The sequence below is a fragment of the Eptatretus burgeri genome, chromosome 11 (genome assembly GCF_056783735.1).
Source record: "Eptatretus burgeri isolate ZD-2024b chromosome 11, Ebu_testis_v1, whole genome shotgun sequence".
Classification (NCBI taxonomy): Eukaryota; Metazoa; Chordata; class Myxini; order Myxiniformes; family Myxinidae; genus Eptatretus; species Eptatretus burgeri.
This window is the reverse complement of record NC_140971.1, coordinates 23,477,802-23,499,384: the sequence shown is the minus strand read 5'-3', so window position 1 is coordinate 23,499,384 and position 21,583 is coordinate 23,477,802. Positions and strand designations below refer to the sequence as shown.

The 21,583-nt window shown below is 44.4% G+C and overlaps 1 protein-coding gene across 5 annotated transcripts in view; it reads left to right on the top strand.

The window, feature by feature from the left end:
- LOC147016666 (receptor-type tyrosine-protein phosphatase S-like) overlaps positions 1-21,583 on the top strand; it is a 643,261-nt gene that overhangs the window by 368,723 nt on the left and 252,955 nt on the right. For all 5 annotated transcript variants that reach the window (XM_085845560.1, XM_085845558.1, XM_085845559.1 and 2 more), the window contains 2 exons: positions 15,294-15,427; positions 16,195-16,339. In XM_085845560.1, the coding sequence (XP_085701686.1) occupies positions 15,294-15,427; positions 16,195-16,339 (279 nt within the window). The remainder of the gene's footprint in view (positions 1-15,293; positions 15,428-16,194; positions 16,340-21,583) is intronic.

Sequence of the window (21,583 nt, the reverse complement as noted above, 5' to 3'; positions counted from 1 at the left end):
GCGGTTGGTCCAAAATAACGACAGCAAAATAAATGGCAACCTCAAAGATCACAGCCCTGTTACATGAATAAATTCCCTTTAAACATCGGTGGGGAAATCTATCTGAACACAGACTTATCGACATAACTGATCTATATGGTGCTCTGTGAATTTCCACAACCGTAACAGTATGTATGTATGTTTGTATGTATGTATGTGTGTGTGTGTGTATTATGTATGTACTGGCGATACCCGTGCACATGCACGGGATAGCAGTACAACATAGCTGGTAGCAGACGACAGACCGTACTCGGGGAATGACAAAAATACACATTGTGCAAAATGCAAGTGGTACTATGGAACGCCAAGACTTCCCAAACATTGTCGGCATGTCCGCTAAGTGCCACAGCAATTTCATAGGGATCGTGTGACGGCGAGCCGAGTTTTTAGTGGGCAAGCTTGGTATTATAAGAGATGTATGTATGTATGTATGTATGTGTGTATCTGCAATGGATAGATGTAATGTTTTCACCCCATCTGTTTATTTGTTTGTTTTTGTGTGCAGGATATCTCAAAAAGTTATGTACGGATTCAGATGAAATTTGGTGGACAGGTTCGGTGTGTGACGAGGACAAATTGATTAGATTTTGGTGAAGATTAAGATCTGGATCCAGATATTATAATTTTGTCAGTGATTCTTCACCATTGAATGATCGGATTGGGCTAAAACCGATATGTAGCACGATGTCTCAAAATGTTATGGACGGAGTCGGATGAAACTTGATGGAAAGGTTTGGTGTACCAATAACTTGGGGGATAACCTCCCGGCTAAGTTCGGATATGACGAGGACAAATCTTTTCGATTTTGGTGAAGATCTGAATCCGGATCCGGATCCCATGTGTGTGATTTTTTTCGTGATTCTTCACCATTGAATGATCGGGCTAAAACCAACATGTAGCACAATTTCTCTAATGTTATGGACGGATTCGGACAAAACTTGGTTGACAGTGTGGGGGTGTGACAAGGACAAATTGATTAGATTTTGACGAGGATCCAGATTTGGATACTCGAACTTCAAAAGTGATTCTTCACAATCGAGAGATGGGGCCAAAATCGCTATATAGCATTATATTTCAAAAAAAATTGGACGGATTCAGATGAAATATGGTGGATGTGTTGGTTAGATGACACAGAGCCTTCACAGAGATGAGTATTCTGCTGTGTCATGAGATGTTGGGACTTCCAAATACTCTCATCCATTATGCTAATTCATAGATGATGGCAAACACACAGAGATCCTGTGATAACCTGGGTATTAAAGGAGTTTTAGCATTATTTGCCCAAAAAGGAACATTCAAAAGTTCTGACCACACAAGGATATTTGAGAATTAATTCTCATCATTCTTTCCTTCTATGTCCACGCATTAAATTGAACAGCAATGGAAAAATGAGCAAGGTGCCCACAAACCAGAACTGCCATTTCATGTTTGTTTTTGCAAATGCAAGACCCAGGAACAACCAAGGGATGACGACCAAATGTGAGAGCAACCACGAAAGCATTGGCTGCGGATCTGATATAACAATATCAGTCAGCTGCGTTGTCGTCTTCACCTGTTGTCATATTTTCAGCTTATTGTGCAGCATCTGGATCTTAAAAATAGAATGCTGTTGTGAGCCAGAGGCGTGAACTTGATACGATGCTATGAATACGTTTTGCTCAGATAGAACGAATTTGCAAGGGTGTCCAACCAATGTTAGCCCCTTGGCTCTCTTCACTGGGGAATGCACATCAGTTATGAGTTCTGCTGTGTGAACAGTTCGAGGTATGCAAGGGACACATTAGAATGACAGCTAGATTCACCAAAAATATTTTAAAGTTTATTACGATATTTTGGAAGGAAGTGAAACAATAACTTAATGCTTCAAATAAACATGGCTTTCCAGCAAACATTCAAATTCCAATAAATATACACTTTTTCAAAGTTAAAAAGGTACTTCTGGCTTAAACTGCGGCTTATAGTCAGCTGAGCCCTTGAAAAACAGAACCACCCACTGCAAACAAGCAGTGTCAGCTGCTAACGCTGCGGTTGAGGCAGCAAGGCACAGATCGAGTCCCATCACAGCAAATTCTGCACGACCCATAAGCAACAAGCATCCTCTTCAACATGAATGTATACGTACATATACATATGTATATATATATATATATATATATATATATATATATATATATATATATATATATATATGTGTGTATATATATCTGTATATATTGTTACGGCTGTGGAAATTCGCATTACACGATAAAGGACCCTCAGGTGAGATATCTTCATAGGTACATGTGTAGTTAGCCCAAACCCGTTGTATAGAGGGAATTTATGTGATTCATCCGGGCTGCGACGCTTTGAGTTAGCCATTTTTCTGTTCTATCTTTTATTTCAAACAAACAGCATCTCAACAACCACGCCATCCCCATCACAGCACCAACCACACTGCAACCACGCCACCTCCACCATCTACGCTACCACATCTTCACCACGACGGCAAACAAAGGCGCAAAGGAGGGAACTGCGAGGATGCGCAGGTCTCCCCGCCTGTTTCTTCCGTCTGACTTCCCCGCGCTTTAGAGTGGAGGAGGGGCGATGCAGGTCAAAGGTCAGAGGTCATGTAAAGGAGGGGCCTCTTTTTGGGGGAATAATTCTCTGGCCCCGAGCCAAAAACTGACTCCCCCGGACGGAGCGGGGTGGAGGGAAAGCGTGAGGGAATGCCCTTTTCAGGAACCCTCTCGAAGGAAGGTGGAGCCGAGAACGGGGCAGGGCGAAGGGCGGAGCCCCACGCGATAAAAGATGGACACGGGCGGGCGCGCTAGCGCTTCCTCTTCCGCCTCTTCCTCTTCGTCTTGGCTGGTGGTCTGGTTGGTCTTCGGTTGGTTTTTGTGGAGAGTTGGTCTTGGGGAAGAGGTCCTGCGCTCGCGACTTGGCGAGCGGCCCTGTCACGAAGGCACGGATGGGAGACGCGGGAGCGCCAGTAGTGAGGTGGACCTGCGCGTCCAGACGGGGAGTGCCGGAGAGGGTTCGCCGGCCGCAAGAGAGGTCGGGGCCAGGCGCGACCACGCTGACGGTCACGGGAGAGGGACTCACCAGCCATAAAAGGGAAGTCGCAACTTCTTTCTTTCTTTTCTTTGGGGTTTTTGTGTAAATGTCTGTAGGTGGTGCCAGTCTGGCTCAAGTAGTATTGTTTTAAGTGTTGCCATGTGTACGTGTATTCGGTTGTAGCTCTGCATCGTTTCTTTTGTTACATTTGCTTTTTGTGCATAATTGTTTTAACTGTTATATGTGCATTTTTGACTGTATGGCTGTATATACGTGCTTGTCTGTGTGTGTGTGTGTGTGTGTGTGTGTGTGTGTGTGTGTGTGTGTGTGTGTGTGTGTGTGTGTGTGTGTGTGTGTGTGTGTGTGTGTGTGTGAATAAAGTGCTTACATGTTGAACTGTGCCCGTTTCGCTTCGTTTTTTTCTTAATTGACCCTCCATCTTGCTTCACGTAAGGGGTTCGTAGTGGGTGCAACATCCCGCTAATTAATCTGAACCATCCAGGTCGACGATAACACCGCTCGGTTATCCCGATAGTACGGAACGGGCCGCCCAAGCGGCTCGTGTCTGGAGTCGACCTTTAGCGAGGTACGATCGCCCAGTTTACCATCCGCGTGGGTACTTAGGTAGGTCGAGTTTGGCGAACAACCCAATCCTACGCGGGTGGCCGATTGGCATGATTGTAGTGAGGTCGAAAGGCCCACCCATGACTGGCTCCGGGCGATAGTTCCCAGAGGGTCACGACTGAATTGTCCGTCCGGTGGGCGACGTGCTGTGATTCAAGTTACGTGGCCGTCCGCACGCCCGCGGGCACGAATTCGCAAATATATATATATATATATATATATATATATATATATATATATATATATGTATATGTATATGTATATATGTGTATATATGTATATATATATATATATATATATATATATATATATATATATATATATATATATATATATATTGTGGACCTGGGTGTCGGGGGCGAGAAGACCACGAGGGGAGAAGCGACCCAGGGTTCCCACCAGACTCTCCAGAATCACAGGCGGTCGCACACTAATAACTTTGTGACGTGGCGGGTCGCCAATCGACAGTGAATGCCAATAACTCGACCACGTGACTTGTATTAGGGTCCTCCGTCTAATAAATACCGTTTACCTAATGGTCACGTGATCAAATTACCGGGGGACATACCCTCAGTACGGCCAAGGACGTACCGGCTACAAAAACAGATCGTTGGGGGATAATGTCCCGGCTTGGCTGGGATATGAACCATGCTGAACCAATGAAGGAAAAGACGAAAACTAGCTGGGAACATTTCTAAGCGAACCATTGATTTTCACTCAAGCGAAGAAAGGTATGTGGAACAGAAAATTGGGTTTATTGGTATTTACAGCAGGGATAGCAAGGAATTCGTGTTGTGCGACAAAAGGAAAGCAATTTACAAGAGCAGACACAGAGCAGACTTATCCCGTGAGAACTTCTACAATCTTAACTTATGCTACAACAGGTACCATCACACACACACACACACACACACACACACACACACACACACACACACACACACACACACACACACACACACACACACACACACACACACACATACACACACACACACACACACACACACACACACACACACACACACACATATATACACACACGCATACACACAAACCCGAGACCTAAGATAGCCAGAAAGGCCTCACAATACCTGGCGCGGTCGGCCGACCAACACAACCCAGTACACTTAAGGGGAGGTAGGGGGAGAACTACTGGTGTGGGAGGTGTGGTGTAGTGCAATATGGGGGGTGCTGTGTCATGCTAGAGGAAAATGGGATTGCGACTCTGTAAGGATGCTCTTTTGTGCATCCAAAGGGCCGAGATAGAGGAGTGGAAAGAGAAAGAGAGAGAGAGAGAGAGAGAGAGAGAGAGAGAGAGAGAGAGAGAGAGAGAGAGAGAGAGAGAGAGAGAGAGAGAGAGAGAGAGAGAGAGAGAGAGAGAGAGAGAGAGAGAGAGAGAGAGAGAGAGAGAAAATGCGTGAGGTGACAGATCCCTAACCTAGTCATGCATAGGTCTGCTAGTGTAGCGTGTACCTCCGTGGTGGCACTCCGCTTGAGCATTCCCTCCTCAAGAGTTGGCGCGTTATCTCCGGCTTCGTCACTTTGCCGAGGCTCGTGGGAGCGTGTTCTCCGCACTGGTCCTCCGGAATTAGCACGTCTCAGTCGCACACCAATCACGAGTGAAGAGCCAGCAAAGGGCAGAGACAATGAGGAGCAGCAATGCAGAGCCGAGACAAGCAGAGAAGATGGTGGTGAAGATGAGAGCGAAGAAGAGGGCGAGCGGCTCTGCGATCCGCCTTTTATAAGCCCCAGGTGAAGGGTGGGGTGACGACCTAAAGTGACGTGCTGTGACCTGAATCCTGCTTCTATATTGGGCTACAGCGGCCTTAGCCATGTCTTGCCAGACTCCTGGGGCCAGAAGTGATCTCATTCGCACATCCGGCGTGACACGGCCTGGAGCTCTGTACCAAACTCCCCGATCGCTCTTCCTGTGATGCCTCCTCACCGCCCGTCTTGCCAAGTTCTGGCGACTGGACGAGGGTCAGCATCTGGTGAGTAGCTGCATAAAGCAACCCAAGAAGACTTATGCAAGGTAAGTGCTAAATGCTGTTTTGAACCCTTCCCAGAGTTCCTCAACAACTATAAAGACGTTCACACATAGTACATGACAGTTTATATAGAAAGCTATACACTCCCCTCAGCTACCGGACCGGTTTCCTCACCTATTGGCATTCCTTTCGGCAGCTACTTTGGCTAGAGGAGTATGGGAGGGGTCATTCATTTATATAATCCAAGTGACCTGGGTGTAGTCGATTAGGTGAGAGGTGATTGGTTGTTTCCTCCATTCACAGGTGAGAGATGTGAGTGGGTCATCGTTTATCATATATATATATATATATATATATATATATATATATATATATATATATATATATATATATATATATATATATATATATATATATATATACACACACATCTTCTTCTTCTTTTGGCTGCTCCCGTTAGGGGTCGCCACAGCGGATCATCCGTATGATCCGCATAGTGATTTGGCACATGTTTTACGCCGGATGCCTTCCTGACGCACCCCTGGTCGCCTCTTACGACACAGGGATATTGTACACCTATTTTAACCAGGGTATACACCGGCCCAGTATACTGGTACTCATTTCGCCGACCTCGGAAGGATGACAGGCTGAGTCAACCCCCTGGTGTATTAATTCAGTGGACCAACAGGGCTTGAACTCAGGACCTTTTGGATCCCAAGCCGCTGCCCTAACCACTGCGCCAACACCAGGTTATATATGGATATGTATATATATATATATATATATATATATATATATATATATATATATATATATATATATATATATATATATATATATATATATATATATATATATATATATACATACATACATACATACATACATACATACATACATACATACATACATACATACATACATACACACACACACACACACACACACACACACACACACACACACACACACACACACAAGCATTTAAAGGCCATTTTCCCCGCCAAAGCAGGGGTTAGCCTTGCGGGCCCCATGACAATCTTCTCCACTTTACCCTGTTTTCTGCATCTCTCCTTCTTAATCCCCTTGCCCACATTTCCTCTTCCACCACATTTAGCCAAGTTTTTCTCGGTCTTCCCCGTCCTCTACTTCCGACTACACTCATTTCCAACACTCCTCTCACCCAGTCACTTTCATCCTTCCTCAACACATGACCCAACCATCTCAACCTATTTCTTTTCACAACCTCCATCACAGACTCTATTCCCATCATCTTCCGCAAGTCATCATTTGTCTTCCTCTCTCTCAACGATACTCCACACATCCACCGAACCATTCGCATTTCCACCCTTTCCAGCCTTTGTTGCTGCTCCATGTTCAGTACCCATGTCTCACTCCCATAAATCATCGTACTCCTCACACATGTAGCATCCACCTTTCCCTTCAGCTTCAACGACACTCCCCTCTTCGTCAGCACGCCACTCAGTTCCCGAAACTTCTTCCATGCACATCTCACTCTAGCAACCGTCGAAGAGTCTGATCCACCTTCTCCATTCAGCATGTCTCCGAGATAGCAAAATGTTTTCACCCCTTCCAGCTTCACACCATCTCCAAGATCCAACTCAACAATTCCTTCATCTGCTGCTCCCTCGATGCACACCTTACACTTGAATGTAGCTGCCACACTGGTTAATGACCCTCTCACCCCACTACATTTTCGATGAACCCATTCAGCACACATTGTACACTGAATGGAGTTCACTCCGGCACCCTTCCTGCACACAGCACACGGCCACTTCCCAGTCCTTTCCACCTCACCACATGCTTTACCACTTGCCATCACCTTCGTCTTTCCGATATTCACCTTCAAACCTTTTGCCTCCATACATTCCTTCCACTTGTTCATCTTCTCCTTCAGTCCATCCATACTCTCTGCAATCAACACCAGATCATCTGCATACAGCAGCTCCCACGGTAAACCCTCCTTTACCCTCCGAGCCAGCACCTCCATCACAACTACAAATAGAAGTGGACTTAGTACCGACCCCTGGTGCACTCCTACCCTCACCTCAAACTCACCACTGTTCCCATCCTTCGTCCTTACAGCTGTGCGCGCTCTCTCGTACATGGCCATCACTACTCTGATCAACCATTCCTCCACTCCTAACTTCCTCAATGCCCATGCCATTACTTCGCGTGGGACCCTATCAAATGTTATCTCCAGATCAACAAACCCAAAAAAACAACTTCTTCCTCTTCTCCATGTACTTCTCCTGCAACTGCCTTACAATAAAAATTGCATCTGTCGTTCCTCTTCCTGGCATAAATCCAAACTGCATTTCGTCAATCTTTACCTTCTTCCTTATCCTCTTCTCCAACACCCTTTCCAATACCTTCATTCCATGCTCCAATAACTTTATTGCTCTATAGGAGCCACAGTCCAGAGGGTCACCTTTCCCCTTGTACAGAGGGACGAGGGTACTCAGTTCCCAATCCACTGGAATGCGGCCTTCTTTCACCACCAGATTACAGATCTCTGTCATTCTCTTCACACCCCAACTTCCCGCTGCCTTCAACATATCTCCCACAACTCCCGTCGGCTCTCCTGCTTTTCTACTCTTCATTGCTCTTATAGCTTCCTCAACTTCCTTCTCAGTTATCTTCTCTGCTGGTCCTAAAACCGGGTTACTCTTGATGTTGCTATCCCATTCATTTTCTACATTCAACAGCCTTTCCATATATCTCTTCCATTTTCCTTTAATTCCATCTGAATCCACAACAATTTGTCCCACTTCATCCTTCAAGCAACTCACCCCCGTCACATCAAATCTCTCTCTCGCTGTCTGCTTTGCGATCCTGAATACCGCTTTCTTACCCTCCTCCGAATCCAAACGTTCTCCAAACATTTTCCTATGGGCCTCCTGCGCCTTTGTAACCTCTTTCTTTGCAGCCTTCTTGGCTTCCTTATAACTTTCATGTGCAACCTCTTCTTCCACCGTATCCTTTGCCTTTTGCCATTCCTTGAACTTCTTCCTCTTCTCTTCAATTGTCTTTCCAACTTCATCATCCCACCACCATGTTTCCGAGTGCCTCGGTGGTCCTTTTGTCCATCCACATACCTCACCAACGGCTCCCAATAGACTATCTTTCATTGACATCCAACCACTTTCAAGCTTAACCACATCATCTTCAACCATACTCAGCCTCTCTCTTAATGCTTCCTTCACTGTCACCTCTTTCAACCTCCACACCTTCATCCTCGGTTGGTACTTCACCCGCCGAATTATCCGCGCACCTTTCACCCTTATATCGCAGACAACCAGGTGGTGCTGCGAAACAGTCTCCTCCCCTGGGATCACCTTTGTGTCCCGGAGGTTTCCCCTATCTCGCCGACGCACCATCAGGTAGTCAATGGTTGTCGACGACCCACCTGACATGTATGTAATAAGCTTATTATTCGCTTTCTGGAATTGAGTATTACAGAGCAACAAATCAGCTCCATCAGCAAACTCCAAGATCCTTTCACCTTCTCCATTTCTCACACCATATCCATAACCCCCATGGACTCCCTCAAAACCGTCTGGACTCCTTCCCACATGTCCATTCAAGTCTCCTCCTACCACAACAACTTCCTCATCTTTCACATTTTCCATCAACTTCTCCATCGCACACCAGAACATGTTCTTCTCTTCATCGCTTCGACCGACCTGCGGGGCATATCCCGAGATGACGTTCACCAAGAGATTTCCGATCACGATTCTCACCATCATCAACCTTTCACTCACTCTAGTCACACTCACTACACTCTCTTCAAACTCCTCAGAAAACATTACACCAACACCATGCACACCTTCCAGGCACCCTTGCTACATAAACTTGTACTTCTGTCCCTGCCTTCCCTTCACCATTCTCACACCACTTCCCTTCCACCGTGTCTCCTGCACACAACATATGTCCACTCTTCTTCTGACCAATGTTTCAACCACTTCTCCAGATCTCCCTGTCATTGTCCCTACATTCCATGTACCAAACCTCAGAAACCGATCTCCACGTGGGGCATCAGACGATTGGTCATCATAAATGGAAAAATTTCCTCCCTTGCTTGTTCGGGTTCCCCACCTTGAGTTTTAACGAGAGGGGGTTTAGGACCCCCACGGGGTACTTCGGGCTGTACCCTGCCCATCAGTTGTACTCATCATGGTTTCCTTTTGAGGCGATGTTTTTATGGCCGGATGCCCTTCCTGACGCCAACCCTTTTAGTCGCCTTTTACGACACGCAGGGATACGGTGTACCTATTCTGACCGGGCTACACACCGGGAGAATATATATATATATATATATATATATATATATATATATATATATATATATATATATATATATATATATATGTTGACTGCTTTTGACGTTTACACGTGGTACATGCTTGAAAGCCTCGTTGGTATGCATTTCTGTCTATGCTGTTCCTGATGATTCGCCAAACAAGCAATGAAACCAGTCCGGCAGCTGAGGGGGGGTGTCTAACCTTCGGATTCTCATGTGTGTATGACTTGTGAATGTCTATACAGCTGTGGAGGAACGGGGCACGGTAATTTGGTCACAGGAAATTTGGTCACGGTAAAACGGTCACAAGGTAATTTGGTCACAGTAATTCGGTCACGAGGTAATTTGGTCACGGTAATTCGGTCACAAGATAGTTTGGTCACGGTATTATTTTTAATATTTATTATTCACTGCATTTAAGGCCAGTAAGGCCCAAGAGCAGTAATAAACATTTTCATTTCATGGCCGGCGAATCTTGTTGGCATAATGACGTATTGACCAAGTTTACTGACTACTATAATGGATTCGATTCTGTCTATCTCAACTTTTAAATTCCGATTCCATTATAGTAGTCAGTAAACTTGGTCAATACGTCATTATGCCAACAAGATTCGCCGGCTATGAAATGAAAATGTTTATTACTGCTCTTGGGCCTTACTGGCCTTAAATGCAGTGAATAATAAATATTAATAATAATACCGTGACCGAATTACCTCGTGACCGAATTACTATGACCAAATTACCTTGTGACCGTTTTACCGTGACCAAATTACCTTGTGACCGTTTTACCGTGACCAAATTACCTTGTGACCGTTTTACCGTGACCAGGTTTCCTGTGACCAAATTACCTACATTCGGAGGAACTCTGGGAAGGGTTTGATACAGCAAAGGGGTTACCTTGGTGGCCTTTCTTAGTTGCTTTCTGCAGCTTCTTCGGCTGGAAGAGCATGGGAGGAGTATATATATATATATATATATATATATATATATATATATATATATATATATATATATATATATATATATATATATATATATATATATATATATATATATATATATATTGTTACAATCTGGAAACCATTTGCATTCAACATACAGGTCCCAAAAGTTAGTTATCCCGTTAAGTACATGTGTAGTCAGATCCCTTTCCTTTTGTCTAGTGGGAGAATCAAAAACGTGCGTTGCGACTTCTTTTAATTCGGTTATTAATTCTTTACATCTAACAACCAACAAGCCATCTGCATGACCCCTCTGCCCGTCACGATCCACCGCTAACCGGCTGCACCACCAACGTACCTTTGCAACGTTGATACTGTTACTCATCGAGTGTGGGCCCACGTGGTGGACTGGCTGGGGTTTCCGGGGAGGGGCCGCTGCAGTGTTATACTGTTACTCATCAAGTTTGACCCCGCGTGGAAAGAGCGGTTGGGGTTTCCCGGTAGGGGCCAAGGCCCCACCCCAGAAAGGTGGGTCGTAGGAGCCTGTCCAATGAGGGCGGACAGCAAGGCATTTTTCGTCAAGAGCCCCTCCCCGTGGTGGGAGGAGATATATCTCCGAGACTCTTTGAGTAAGGAGGAGTTTTCACGGTGGTTGGCTCAGGCAGTTTTTGTTCTGGGTTGGGTCAGGCTGTGAGTAATCTGGATCGTTCTTCACGGTGGCTGTTATGGGGAGAGGAGTTCTGTGGACCCCGACTATTTGCCACGCGAACTCTGCCACGAGCCACGAGTCCCACACATGCAACTGGGACCAAACCGATGACCTTTGGCAGGTGCCACACTACAGAGCACGCTTTCCCTCCGCCGACCAGGTACCCACCAAACTCTGACCCCCAGCATGTCTCTCTTTACGGCTGCAAGGGTCAAATAAAGACTCGGGGGTTTCTTTTCTTTTGGTGTGTGTGTGTCTGTGTGTGGGCCCGTCTTTAAGTAGAACTGAGTAAGTGTTTTTGCTTATTGTAAATATTTCCCTGCTTGCATATTCGTGCCAAGTCTTGCCTTTGCCTTTTTTTTACTGTTAATAAATTTATTAGAAATATTCCCAGTCCGTTTCTTTCCCTTCTTACATTGGTCTAGCATGGTCCGGGTCTGAGTATAATTGGGGTTTCATCCCTGGTAATCGGTATATCATAGCCGGGACGTCCTGGGCAGGCCCCGCTTGACTGCAATGAAGCGGAGAGATAGGTGGCAAAGCGGTAGTCGGTAGTGTGAATCTACCGCTGCCGGTACAGTAAATCCGGTTCGACCAGGCGTTCCGAGGGCGTGGCTTCCCCGGTAGTTTAAATCGCGTAGCTACTTAGGTAAATTGGTTTTAGACAAACAGACCCTACGCGACGCAGTTGAGATATTGGCGTCCACGACCTGCCAGTTGGCGTCGGTTCAGATATTGGCGTCGGTTCAGCGACCCGCCAGCTCACGGAATTATCCGTGTGCGACTGCCTACAATTCTGGGAATTCTGGTGAGAACCGACATAGCTTCCCCCACCTCGTGGTCTTCTCACCCTACTACCCGGCCCGCAACTATGTATATATATATATATATATATATATATATATATATATATATATATATATATATATATATATATATATATATATATATATATATATATATGTATATATATATATATATATATATATATATATATATATATGTATATATATATATATATGTATATATGTATATATATATATATATATATATATATATATGTATATATGTATATATATATATGTATATATATATGTATATATATATGTATATATATATATATATGTATATATATATATATGTATGTATATATATATATATATATATATATATATATATATATATATATATATATGTATGTACATATATTAGTGGGGTATGCTTACACAGTGAAAGCAATAACGAACTGTGCGTCACTCACCTGCATTTGTTTTTTTCATCAATATACTTTCATTCTTTTTTTGGCATTTATTTATATTTTCATTTACAGACACTTTATGATGGTTCCATGATCCTCCCCCCACCCAGGTGTATCAGCTTTGATGTGTGTCGGCATACGGAATTTCAGTGCTTCCCCACTGTTTTGGGTCACTGACCTGCATTTTTTGTCATTTATTTATTTTCATTCACTGACACTTTCCAATGGATGAGAGGAGATTGGGACCATAACCTGTGCAGAGCGTTCGTGCTGCTTAAGCAGTCTTCTTGGTTATTGGGCACAATCGTGGACATGTCGCCACTCCGACACAATATACCAGCATGCTGGCACTCATTTTGCCGACCTCGGAAGGATGACAGGCCAAGTTAACCCCACCTGGTATTAATTCAACAGTTGAGCGGGATTTGAACTCAGGACCCTCGGATCCCAAGCCCACCACCCTTACTATTAAGCCAACACCAAGCATGCTTTCCAATGGTTCTGTGATTTTCCCCAGTGTATCAGCTTCGATGTCCATTGGCATGCAAAATTTTATCTTTCTTTGTCGCCTGGAAGGTACCAAATATTAATACCAGTCAGCCAGTCAGTGAGGAAGCGAGTCATTAAATTGAGTCAGTGAGTGGTTAGAATGAGCTTTAGGTATTAGATGTGTTCAATTACGCACGCACGCACACACACACACACACACACACACACACACACACACACACACACACACACACACACACACACACACACACACACACACACACACATATATGAAAAATTTACCACATCTTTAATGGCACTAAATATTCCAATATTCTAGCGGGGTCAGCCTGAGAAAGCCCAAGTCTTTCACTAACTGGTTGGCGAGACCTGACACACCCGTAGGTGGCAGCAATTTCCAATTATATATGGGGTGTCGGTAATAACTTGCCTTCTCTTCGCGAAAGACAGTGGATTTTTAATATCCAGCAGCGAATGCAAGTATGGAGGACACTTAGCTTAATGGACATCAGATAAATGACATACTTTCTGATGCAACACCCTACCTGTGAAGCACCAATCTGACAGTTTCTGTTCAGACCTGACGGTACACATATTCATGAAGTTCCCAGAATGCGAAACACCAGTGACAGTTTTTAACTTGACTGAGATTCCCACTCAGGCCTGCTTGATAGCTCAATGGCGAGTGTGCATACCTCTCGGCTATCTTGCCAGAACTCTGGACATTCTCCATACGGACTGATAATGTTACTTTTGGCATGGCTAACATAATCTCATCAGGCTGTTTAAAGGAAATAATATTGAGTTCCATCATCACGATTGTGCTCATAAGATTAACAATTGGAATCTCCCACAATTGAAATCACCTGTCTATGGGCCTATCACCTACCCATCGCAAACAGGTCAGTGGTCTCTCTGTCTTCTACCACCCCCTTTCTGGTCTTGAACCCCCTGCTCTTTCCTTGCTTTGTCCCTCCCAAGTTTCTGCAGGGCACACACGGTCCACCATCAACCCTCTTCTGGTGAAACTACCTATATCCAGGATCACTGCTCACCTCCACTCATTTCTTTCTCTTTTTTTCTGCCCATGGAACCAACTTCCACATTCCCTTCAATCTCATTCTTCCATCCAATTCTTCAAAACAGATGTTCACCACCATCTCAAAGCCTGGTGTTGGCTTTGTGGTTTCTGTGGCTGGCTTGGGAGCTTAGTGTCCTGAGTTTGAGCCCCATTGGCCACTGAATTATCACCAAGTGGGGTTGACTCAGCCTGTCATCCTCCCCAGGTTGGTGAAATGAATACCAGTACACTGATAGAGTGGTACAGAATCAGAGGCGCAGCCGTGCTTCCAATAAATGATAGCTACATGGCAGCCAATCTGCCATACACAAGAATAGAACCACCATCTCACATTATCCCCCATCTAAAACCATGACCTTTTCTACCCCTGTCATCCCCCCAACCCCTCCACCCCCAAGCCCATGACCTCTTTCCAAATTCCAAGTTTTTCCTTCCTGAGAGTTTCCTTATGTATCCATCTTGTCCACCACATTCGTCCTCACCTACCCCCCATTCCTCCCCACATCCGTTATCTGTCCATGTCTCCCTCTGTTTTGAACTTTAACCCTGCTTTTAGTGCTCCTCGCTCTACTGTTCCTTTTGTCCTGTTGCATCCTTATCCGTGTCCTGTTGTTTTAGCTCTTGCACGAGCCTCGACTCTGTGTCCAAAAAAGGCTCTAAAAGGAGATGACTACTTCATCGTACGTCTTCATCGCTATAAACATTTTTATGCTTACAAATCCATGTGACTGCACATTGAATTTGCATGTGGTGTTCAAAACTATTGCAATATCGTTTTCATAGTTCCTGGCCAACCAACTGACCTCAAAGCCGAGGCAAAATCAGCCACAAGTCTGCTGGTGTCATGGCATGCCCCAGAAGAAGAGCACATCATCAAATATGAGCTCTACTTCCAGCAGAAGGGGGAACAAAAGGAGGTTCGTTTTCATTCCTCCTCTGAACATCTTTTCTTCTTGACTGCAGCTATTAAGTCAGTTTGTCTATCTTTTCATCTCGCTGTGTGGCGAGCTAACCATCATACTCGATGTGCCAGTATTTCAAGCCAGTTTTGGATTTAACTCTTGTTTATATACTCTATTAAACATCATTTTTTTGCACAATAATATCTTTGTATGTCATTCTGCCATTTGTTTTTATCAGTGTAGCACATATAATTGTTACCTCCGCCACCGAAGGTGGATGGAGGTTTTGTTTTCACCCCTGTCTGTCTGTCTGTTTGTTTGTTAACAAAATGTCTCAAAAAGTTTTGGACGGATTCAGACAAAATTTGGTGGAGAGCTTTGGGATGTGTCAAGGACGAACTGATTAGATTTTGGTGAAGATCTGGATACGAGACGAAAACGACATAGAGCACGATATCTGAAACAGTTGTGGACGGATTTTGATGAAACTTGGTGAATGAGTTGGTTCGGTGACAAGAACAAGCCGATTATATTTTAGTTCCGATCTGAATCCAGATCTGACCTATCAGTAAGAAAAATATTTTACCCTTATGGTCCTTGTTCTGTATGATTGTAAACTACCAAGGATATTGCAATAAATTTGACATTTTGTTACGAAGTGTTTGGAAGTCCTGAGCCTGAACATCACACTAACTTGCACATTTTCCATTGCGAGACACTGATATATCTCACCCACCACCCCCTCCTCACCCCCCACCATCCCCTTTGCCTTCTTCCATTAGCAAATGATTACCTTTGACCCAGGTGTGAGTTATCTTCTTCGGAACCTTCAACCTGGAACAACTTACCGCTTACGACTGGCCGCTCGCTCCCATTATGGCCTTAGCCCCTCAACGCCTCCAATTTGGGTACAGACAACTCCATCATGTGAGTACCGGTTGCAGGTTATTTCCTTTTCTCCCCTTTTATTTCATCTTCGACTGAGATTGTTTAAACAAGTAGATGAGACATTGTTATGTCGCCTTCAATTCTCATTGGATTCCCAATATACGAAGATCTGATTATGAACTCTTAAACTGGCTGATGATGGTGGGGATCACGATGCTGGGATTCCAGCATCGTGATCCCAAGTTCAAATCCCTTCTGCTGTGTTGATTATTGCACAATTATCCACTCATGTCATTGTGATTAAGTTAATTGTACATTGAGCGTTGAGGTCTTCTCATGTGCTTATCCTGCACCTGATGCAAGTTTAAGGTCCACCATGAGCCTGAGATCAATGTTTTGTGTATATATATATATATATATATATATATATATATATATATATATATATATATATATATATATATATATATATATATATATAGTTACCTTAATGCTTTGCAGGCAGGGCCCTGTTTTGTAAAGTGTGCCATCTTTTTGAAGGAGACATTAAGCTTGCTATCCTATTTGCCAGCATTTACCGGTGGATGTAAATGATGCCTTTTGAAAAAGTAGGCCACTGTGTACTGGTGCCACAGCTGTATTCCTACCCTAACTTTACAATGACTGAATATGGCCATCATTGGATTTCAATGCCTGCTGTAAACTTTGTGACGCCGACTGCCTTTGTGGTGCTCCATTCATTGTTATGACAAAGCGATAAGTCGTGAGATGCAAGTGCATTGATTTCTCCTCATGTCCTGATCTTTCATGTAATATGTACTAGCTCTTCCATTTGCCTTTGCACACCCTGTCGGTTTTTTAAACTGTGGGAGAGGGTGTGGGGTGAGGGAAAGGGAAGGAGGAGGAGGAGAAGGAGAAAGTTTGACTGTTTGTTCCTTTTATTAAAAACTAGCAAATACAATCCCTCACTTCGTTGACGGGTATATTAAGGGGGAGGGGGGGGGAGAAAGAGGGAGGGGAGGGAGAGATGAGGGAGGGGTGGGAGAGATGAGGGAGGGGAGGGAGAGATAAGTGAAAAAAGGAGAGAAGGGAGGGATGGAAAGGAGGAGAAGAGGGAGAGAGGATGTCAGGGGAGAGAGGAGGGGGAACTGGGGAGGGGGTTTAGGAGGAGGTAAGTGTGAGGGGAAGGGTTCTCAACTTGTATTTGGTAATGGGACTTATGGTAATGGGACTCAAGAGGGGGAGGGGGCGTGAGTAGTACATGATCAAACGAAATGGGGTATGTTAATACAGCATGCAGAGATCACCGGGAGATGTCCATGGGGGGTGGAGAGGGGAGGGGCTTTGGGAGGAGGTAAGCAAGAGGGGAACTGGAGGGAAGGCAGCATGAGGGGAAGGGTAGGGAAGGAAGCATGAGGGGAAGGAAAGGCACCATGTGGGGCAAGAGAACATAAGGCAGCATGAGGGGAGAAGAATGCAGTGGGAGGGGAAGGGTAGGGAAGGCAGCACAAGGGAAGGGGAAGGGAGCACAAGGGAAGGGGAAGGCAGCATGAGGGGTGGGGAAGGGAAGCAAGATAAAACGTGCCTGAACAGCAACATTTTCTTTTAACCACTGGGTTCTATATAAAACCAAGCGGGAGCATTTAAACCCACTCTATCTACCTGGTAAAGGCCTGCCTGTATGCATGCATGCTTGTACATGCAGCGACCTTTGTACCCATCTGGCTGGCTCACTCTGAATCTGATTAATACATGATTCAGTCCCCTCAACAGAAGGGGAGGTGTGGGGGAGCATGAGGAGGAGGGAGGGGTTGGAGAGAGAAGGTGAGAGGGAGGGGAGAGGAAACGGGGGAGAGGGGAGGGCTCGGAGAGTGGAAGAGGGATCAGAGAGAGGGAGACGTTTTGAAGAGAGGGAGAGGTGTTGAAGAGGAGAGGTGTTGAAGAGAGGGAAAGGGGAGGCGGTTTGGAAGGAGGTAAGCATGAGGGGAACTGGAGGGAAGACAGCATATGAGGGCAAGGGTAGGGAAGGAAGTGTGAGGGGAAGGAAAGGCACCGTGGGGGGGGGGGAAGAGAATGTAGGCAGCATGAGGGGAGAAGAATGCAGTGGAAGGGGAAGGGGTAGGGAAGGCAGCATGAGGGGTGGGGAAGGGAAGCAAGATAAAACGTGCCTGAACAGAAACATTTTCTTTTAACCACTGGGTTCTATATAAAACGAAGCGGGAGCATTTAAACCTACTCTATCTACCTGGTAAAGGCCTGCCTGTATGCATGCATGCTTGTACATGCAGCGACCTTTGTACCCATCTGGCTGGCTCACTCTGAATCTGATTAATACATGATTCAGTCCCCTCAACAGAGGGGAGGTGTAGAGGAGCAGGAGGAGGAGGGAGGGGTTGGAGAGAGAAGGTGAGATGGAGGGGAGAGGAAACAGGGGAGAGGGGAGGGATCAGAGAGTGGAAGAAGGATCAGAGAGAGGGAGAGGGGTCGGAGAGAGGGAGAGGGGAGTGGTCGGAGAGAGGGGGAGGGGTCGGAGAGAGGGGGAGGGGTCGGAGAGAGGGGCGGGAGGGAAGGACATGGGTGGGAGGGAGAGAGAGGAGGGGATATGAGTGATAGAGAGGAGGGAAGAGTGCTGAGGGGGAGAGAGGGAGAGGAGGGGGATTCCCTGATTCTCCACAGATGTGATACCCTGCTTAACATCCATCCAACAGACAGCACACACATTGATGAATCACCCTGCTTGTGAAACACTGGGATGACAGCTTATAGCTGGGTCAGGATTCAAGCCCAGGCTCGACAGCTTAGAGCGAGCATGCATACCTCTCAGCTATCCTGCCGTGATATGGCAATTCATTGCTTTTTAACTGAGAACATTTTTTACTCATTATAATCATCTAATTTATTTTACCATCTTAATGCTGGAGATGTCCACATGGACAACCACGCCGCAGTATCGCCATGGAAGCTTGTAGAGATTGAAGCTGGAAGAGCACTCCAAGCAAGCACTCCAACGAAATGGTTGAAGAAACTTTTAAAAAGGAAGCATTTTATTTTTTTTATATGTATCTATCTATGCCAAAGTGATGGGTCATATAATGAAAGCAGATCGTACAAAAAGGGGAAATATGGTGTTAAATAAAATTGCACATTTTCAGCGAGCCAGCCACTGTTTGACGCACCACAAAACAATACAGGGCCAACGCAGATGAGTGGCCCCTAAACTTTATTCAAGTCGATCGATATACAGTATTCAGTTACAGTGCAAATATTTTAGTGCTTTCCATGTGGCTTTCGCACTCAAGGAAGCACTCCAGCGAAACAGTTGATAAGGAAGTGATTGGCAAGTGATTAGCGATCGCCGATCCGTCATATTAAACACCTCCCGGAGACATCCGAAATGTGAAACTATGTCTGAATTGGACAAATGAACACTTTTTTTGCAGTTGGAGCTGCTGTTAAGTTCAATTCTTGAGGTTAATTTTTTTTAATTTGGCTTAGAGATTTTGATTCAAAAGATTCTAGAGCTTTTGCCATGTGCGGAAATTAAATAAAGCCACAAATGCTGGCGTCGCCGAGGATTTATAAGCATTGCAATGTCTCCAGAGATTTGTAGGTATGATAAGGCATTCGATGATGTAAGTGAGTAAAGTGGAAAAAAAAAAAACTTTATCATGAAGAAATTGTTGCACCCTGTTCCAAGCCAAGGCATTGTTGAGCATGCCCAAAAAAATGGTGGCAATTAAGACTCTTGTGAGCTGACAGAGGGCTGACCAAGATGTCACGCCACAATCTTGCAAAGGCTTATTTTGGTTTTTCGTGATGAGCACCCCTTCAATTATCTTCAAAAAGGGTGTTTAAATGAACCTAAACACCCAGTTTTCATTTGTATACCGCCTTGAAGTTCCTTTCATATTCATGCAAAGTTTGGGGCTACTAGGTTTCATGGTTTTGGAGTTATGGAGGGGGCAGACAGACTGAGAGACGGATACACACTGACATTTATTATTATAGATATAACAATAAATTGTATTACTGTTAAGAAAATGAGGACAACATTGATAAATTCAGTGATTGATACATAAATTGTTCAAGAATCATCATTTGCAAATCAAGTTTGAAAAATGGCTTCCTTAAACACTCATTTTTCTTTGAAAAGTGTGAAATTATTATTCATTTTATATAATCGGTATTGAAGATTTAACCTTGCACAAACAAGAATGAGGCTTAAAGATAAGTGGCACATTATGAGAAGAAACAGCAACACTTTTCATTTTTGCCTTCCTCAACATAAATGTGAAAAAGCCAAGGGGTGTAAATACTTTCTGAAGGCACTGTATAACCTGCAGTCAGTGGAGTCTAAGGAAGTCCCAGAAAGACTGAAAGAGTTCACTTGGTAGTCCATTTAATCCAGTAATTTTACCAGTTTTCAGGGTATTTGGAGCAGTGGTGAGTTCAGACAGGGAAGGGGGATCTTCCAGTTGCCGCTTCTGTTCTTCAGCCAAAGTTGGAAGGAAGGGGAATGTGGTGACATGACATCTGGGACCGCAACTGTCTTATGGATTAAGATGGATGGCACGTTCTGAGTTTTTACATTTTGAACCAAAAATCCAGTGGCATTTTCTTCAATATGCCAAATGTTTTGTTATAAGTTGAGCTAGAAGAAGAACACCTCATGTGAGAAAAAGGAGTCATATTTCCTGTGAAATTCCAAGTCTGACGAAAATAACCTTTAATCTTTTAAGGGGTATTGTAGAGGCAGGATTGGGTTCTGCACTCTTCCTATGTAATCCGGGTTGACGAGTACAGTTAAAATCTCTACCAATACAGATGTAGTTATTTTGATTATGTCGCTTATTCTGATTCTCAAGGATGTAGGTGCATTTCAAGGTTATCAAAAATATGCTGGGCTATGTGTGTACTTGAATCATATACATTAAAAACTGTATAAAACCATTATTTAGAAATTCCAGAGAATTCCTCAAAAAACCCTTTTGCAATTCGTTAAACACAGGTGATGATATTGAGATGGAAGGACTAAGAATTCATGCTGTGCCTCGTTTGTGGGAGCTGCTATTACTAAAAAAAAAGAACGTGCAGGGAATAGCTTGCACCATTCAGATACACAGCAATCATTCGCATGGGTCTCTTGTGGAAGAGCTATGTCAATATTCTTATGCAGTAGCAAATCTATTGCTTGAATTTTACAAAGAGCATTACATCCTCCATTAATATTTAAACTTCATATTTGAAAACTCATCGAAAGGTTATCTGAGAAGAAAGACACAG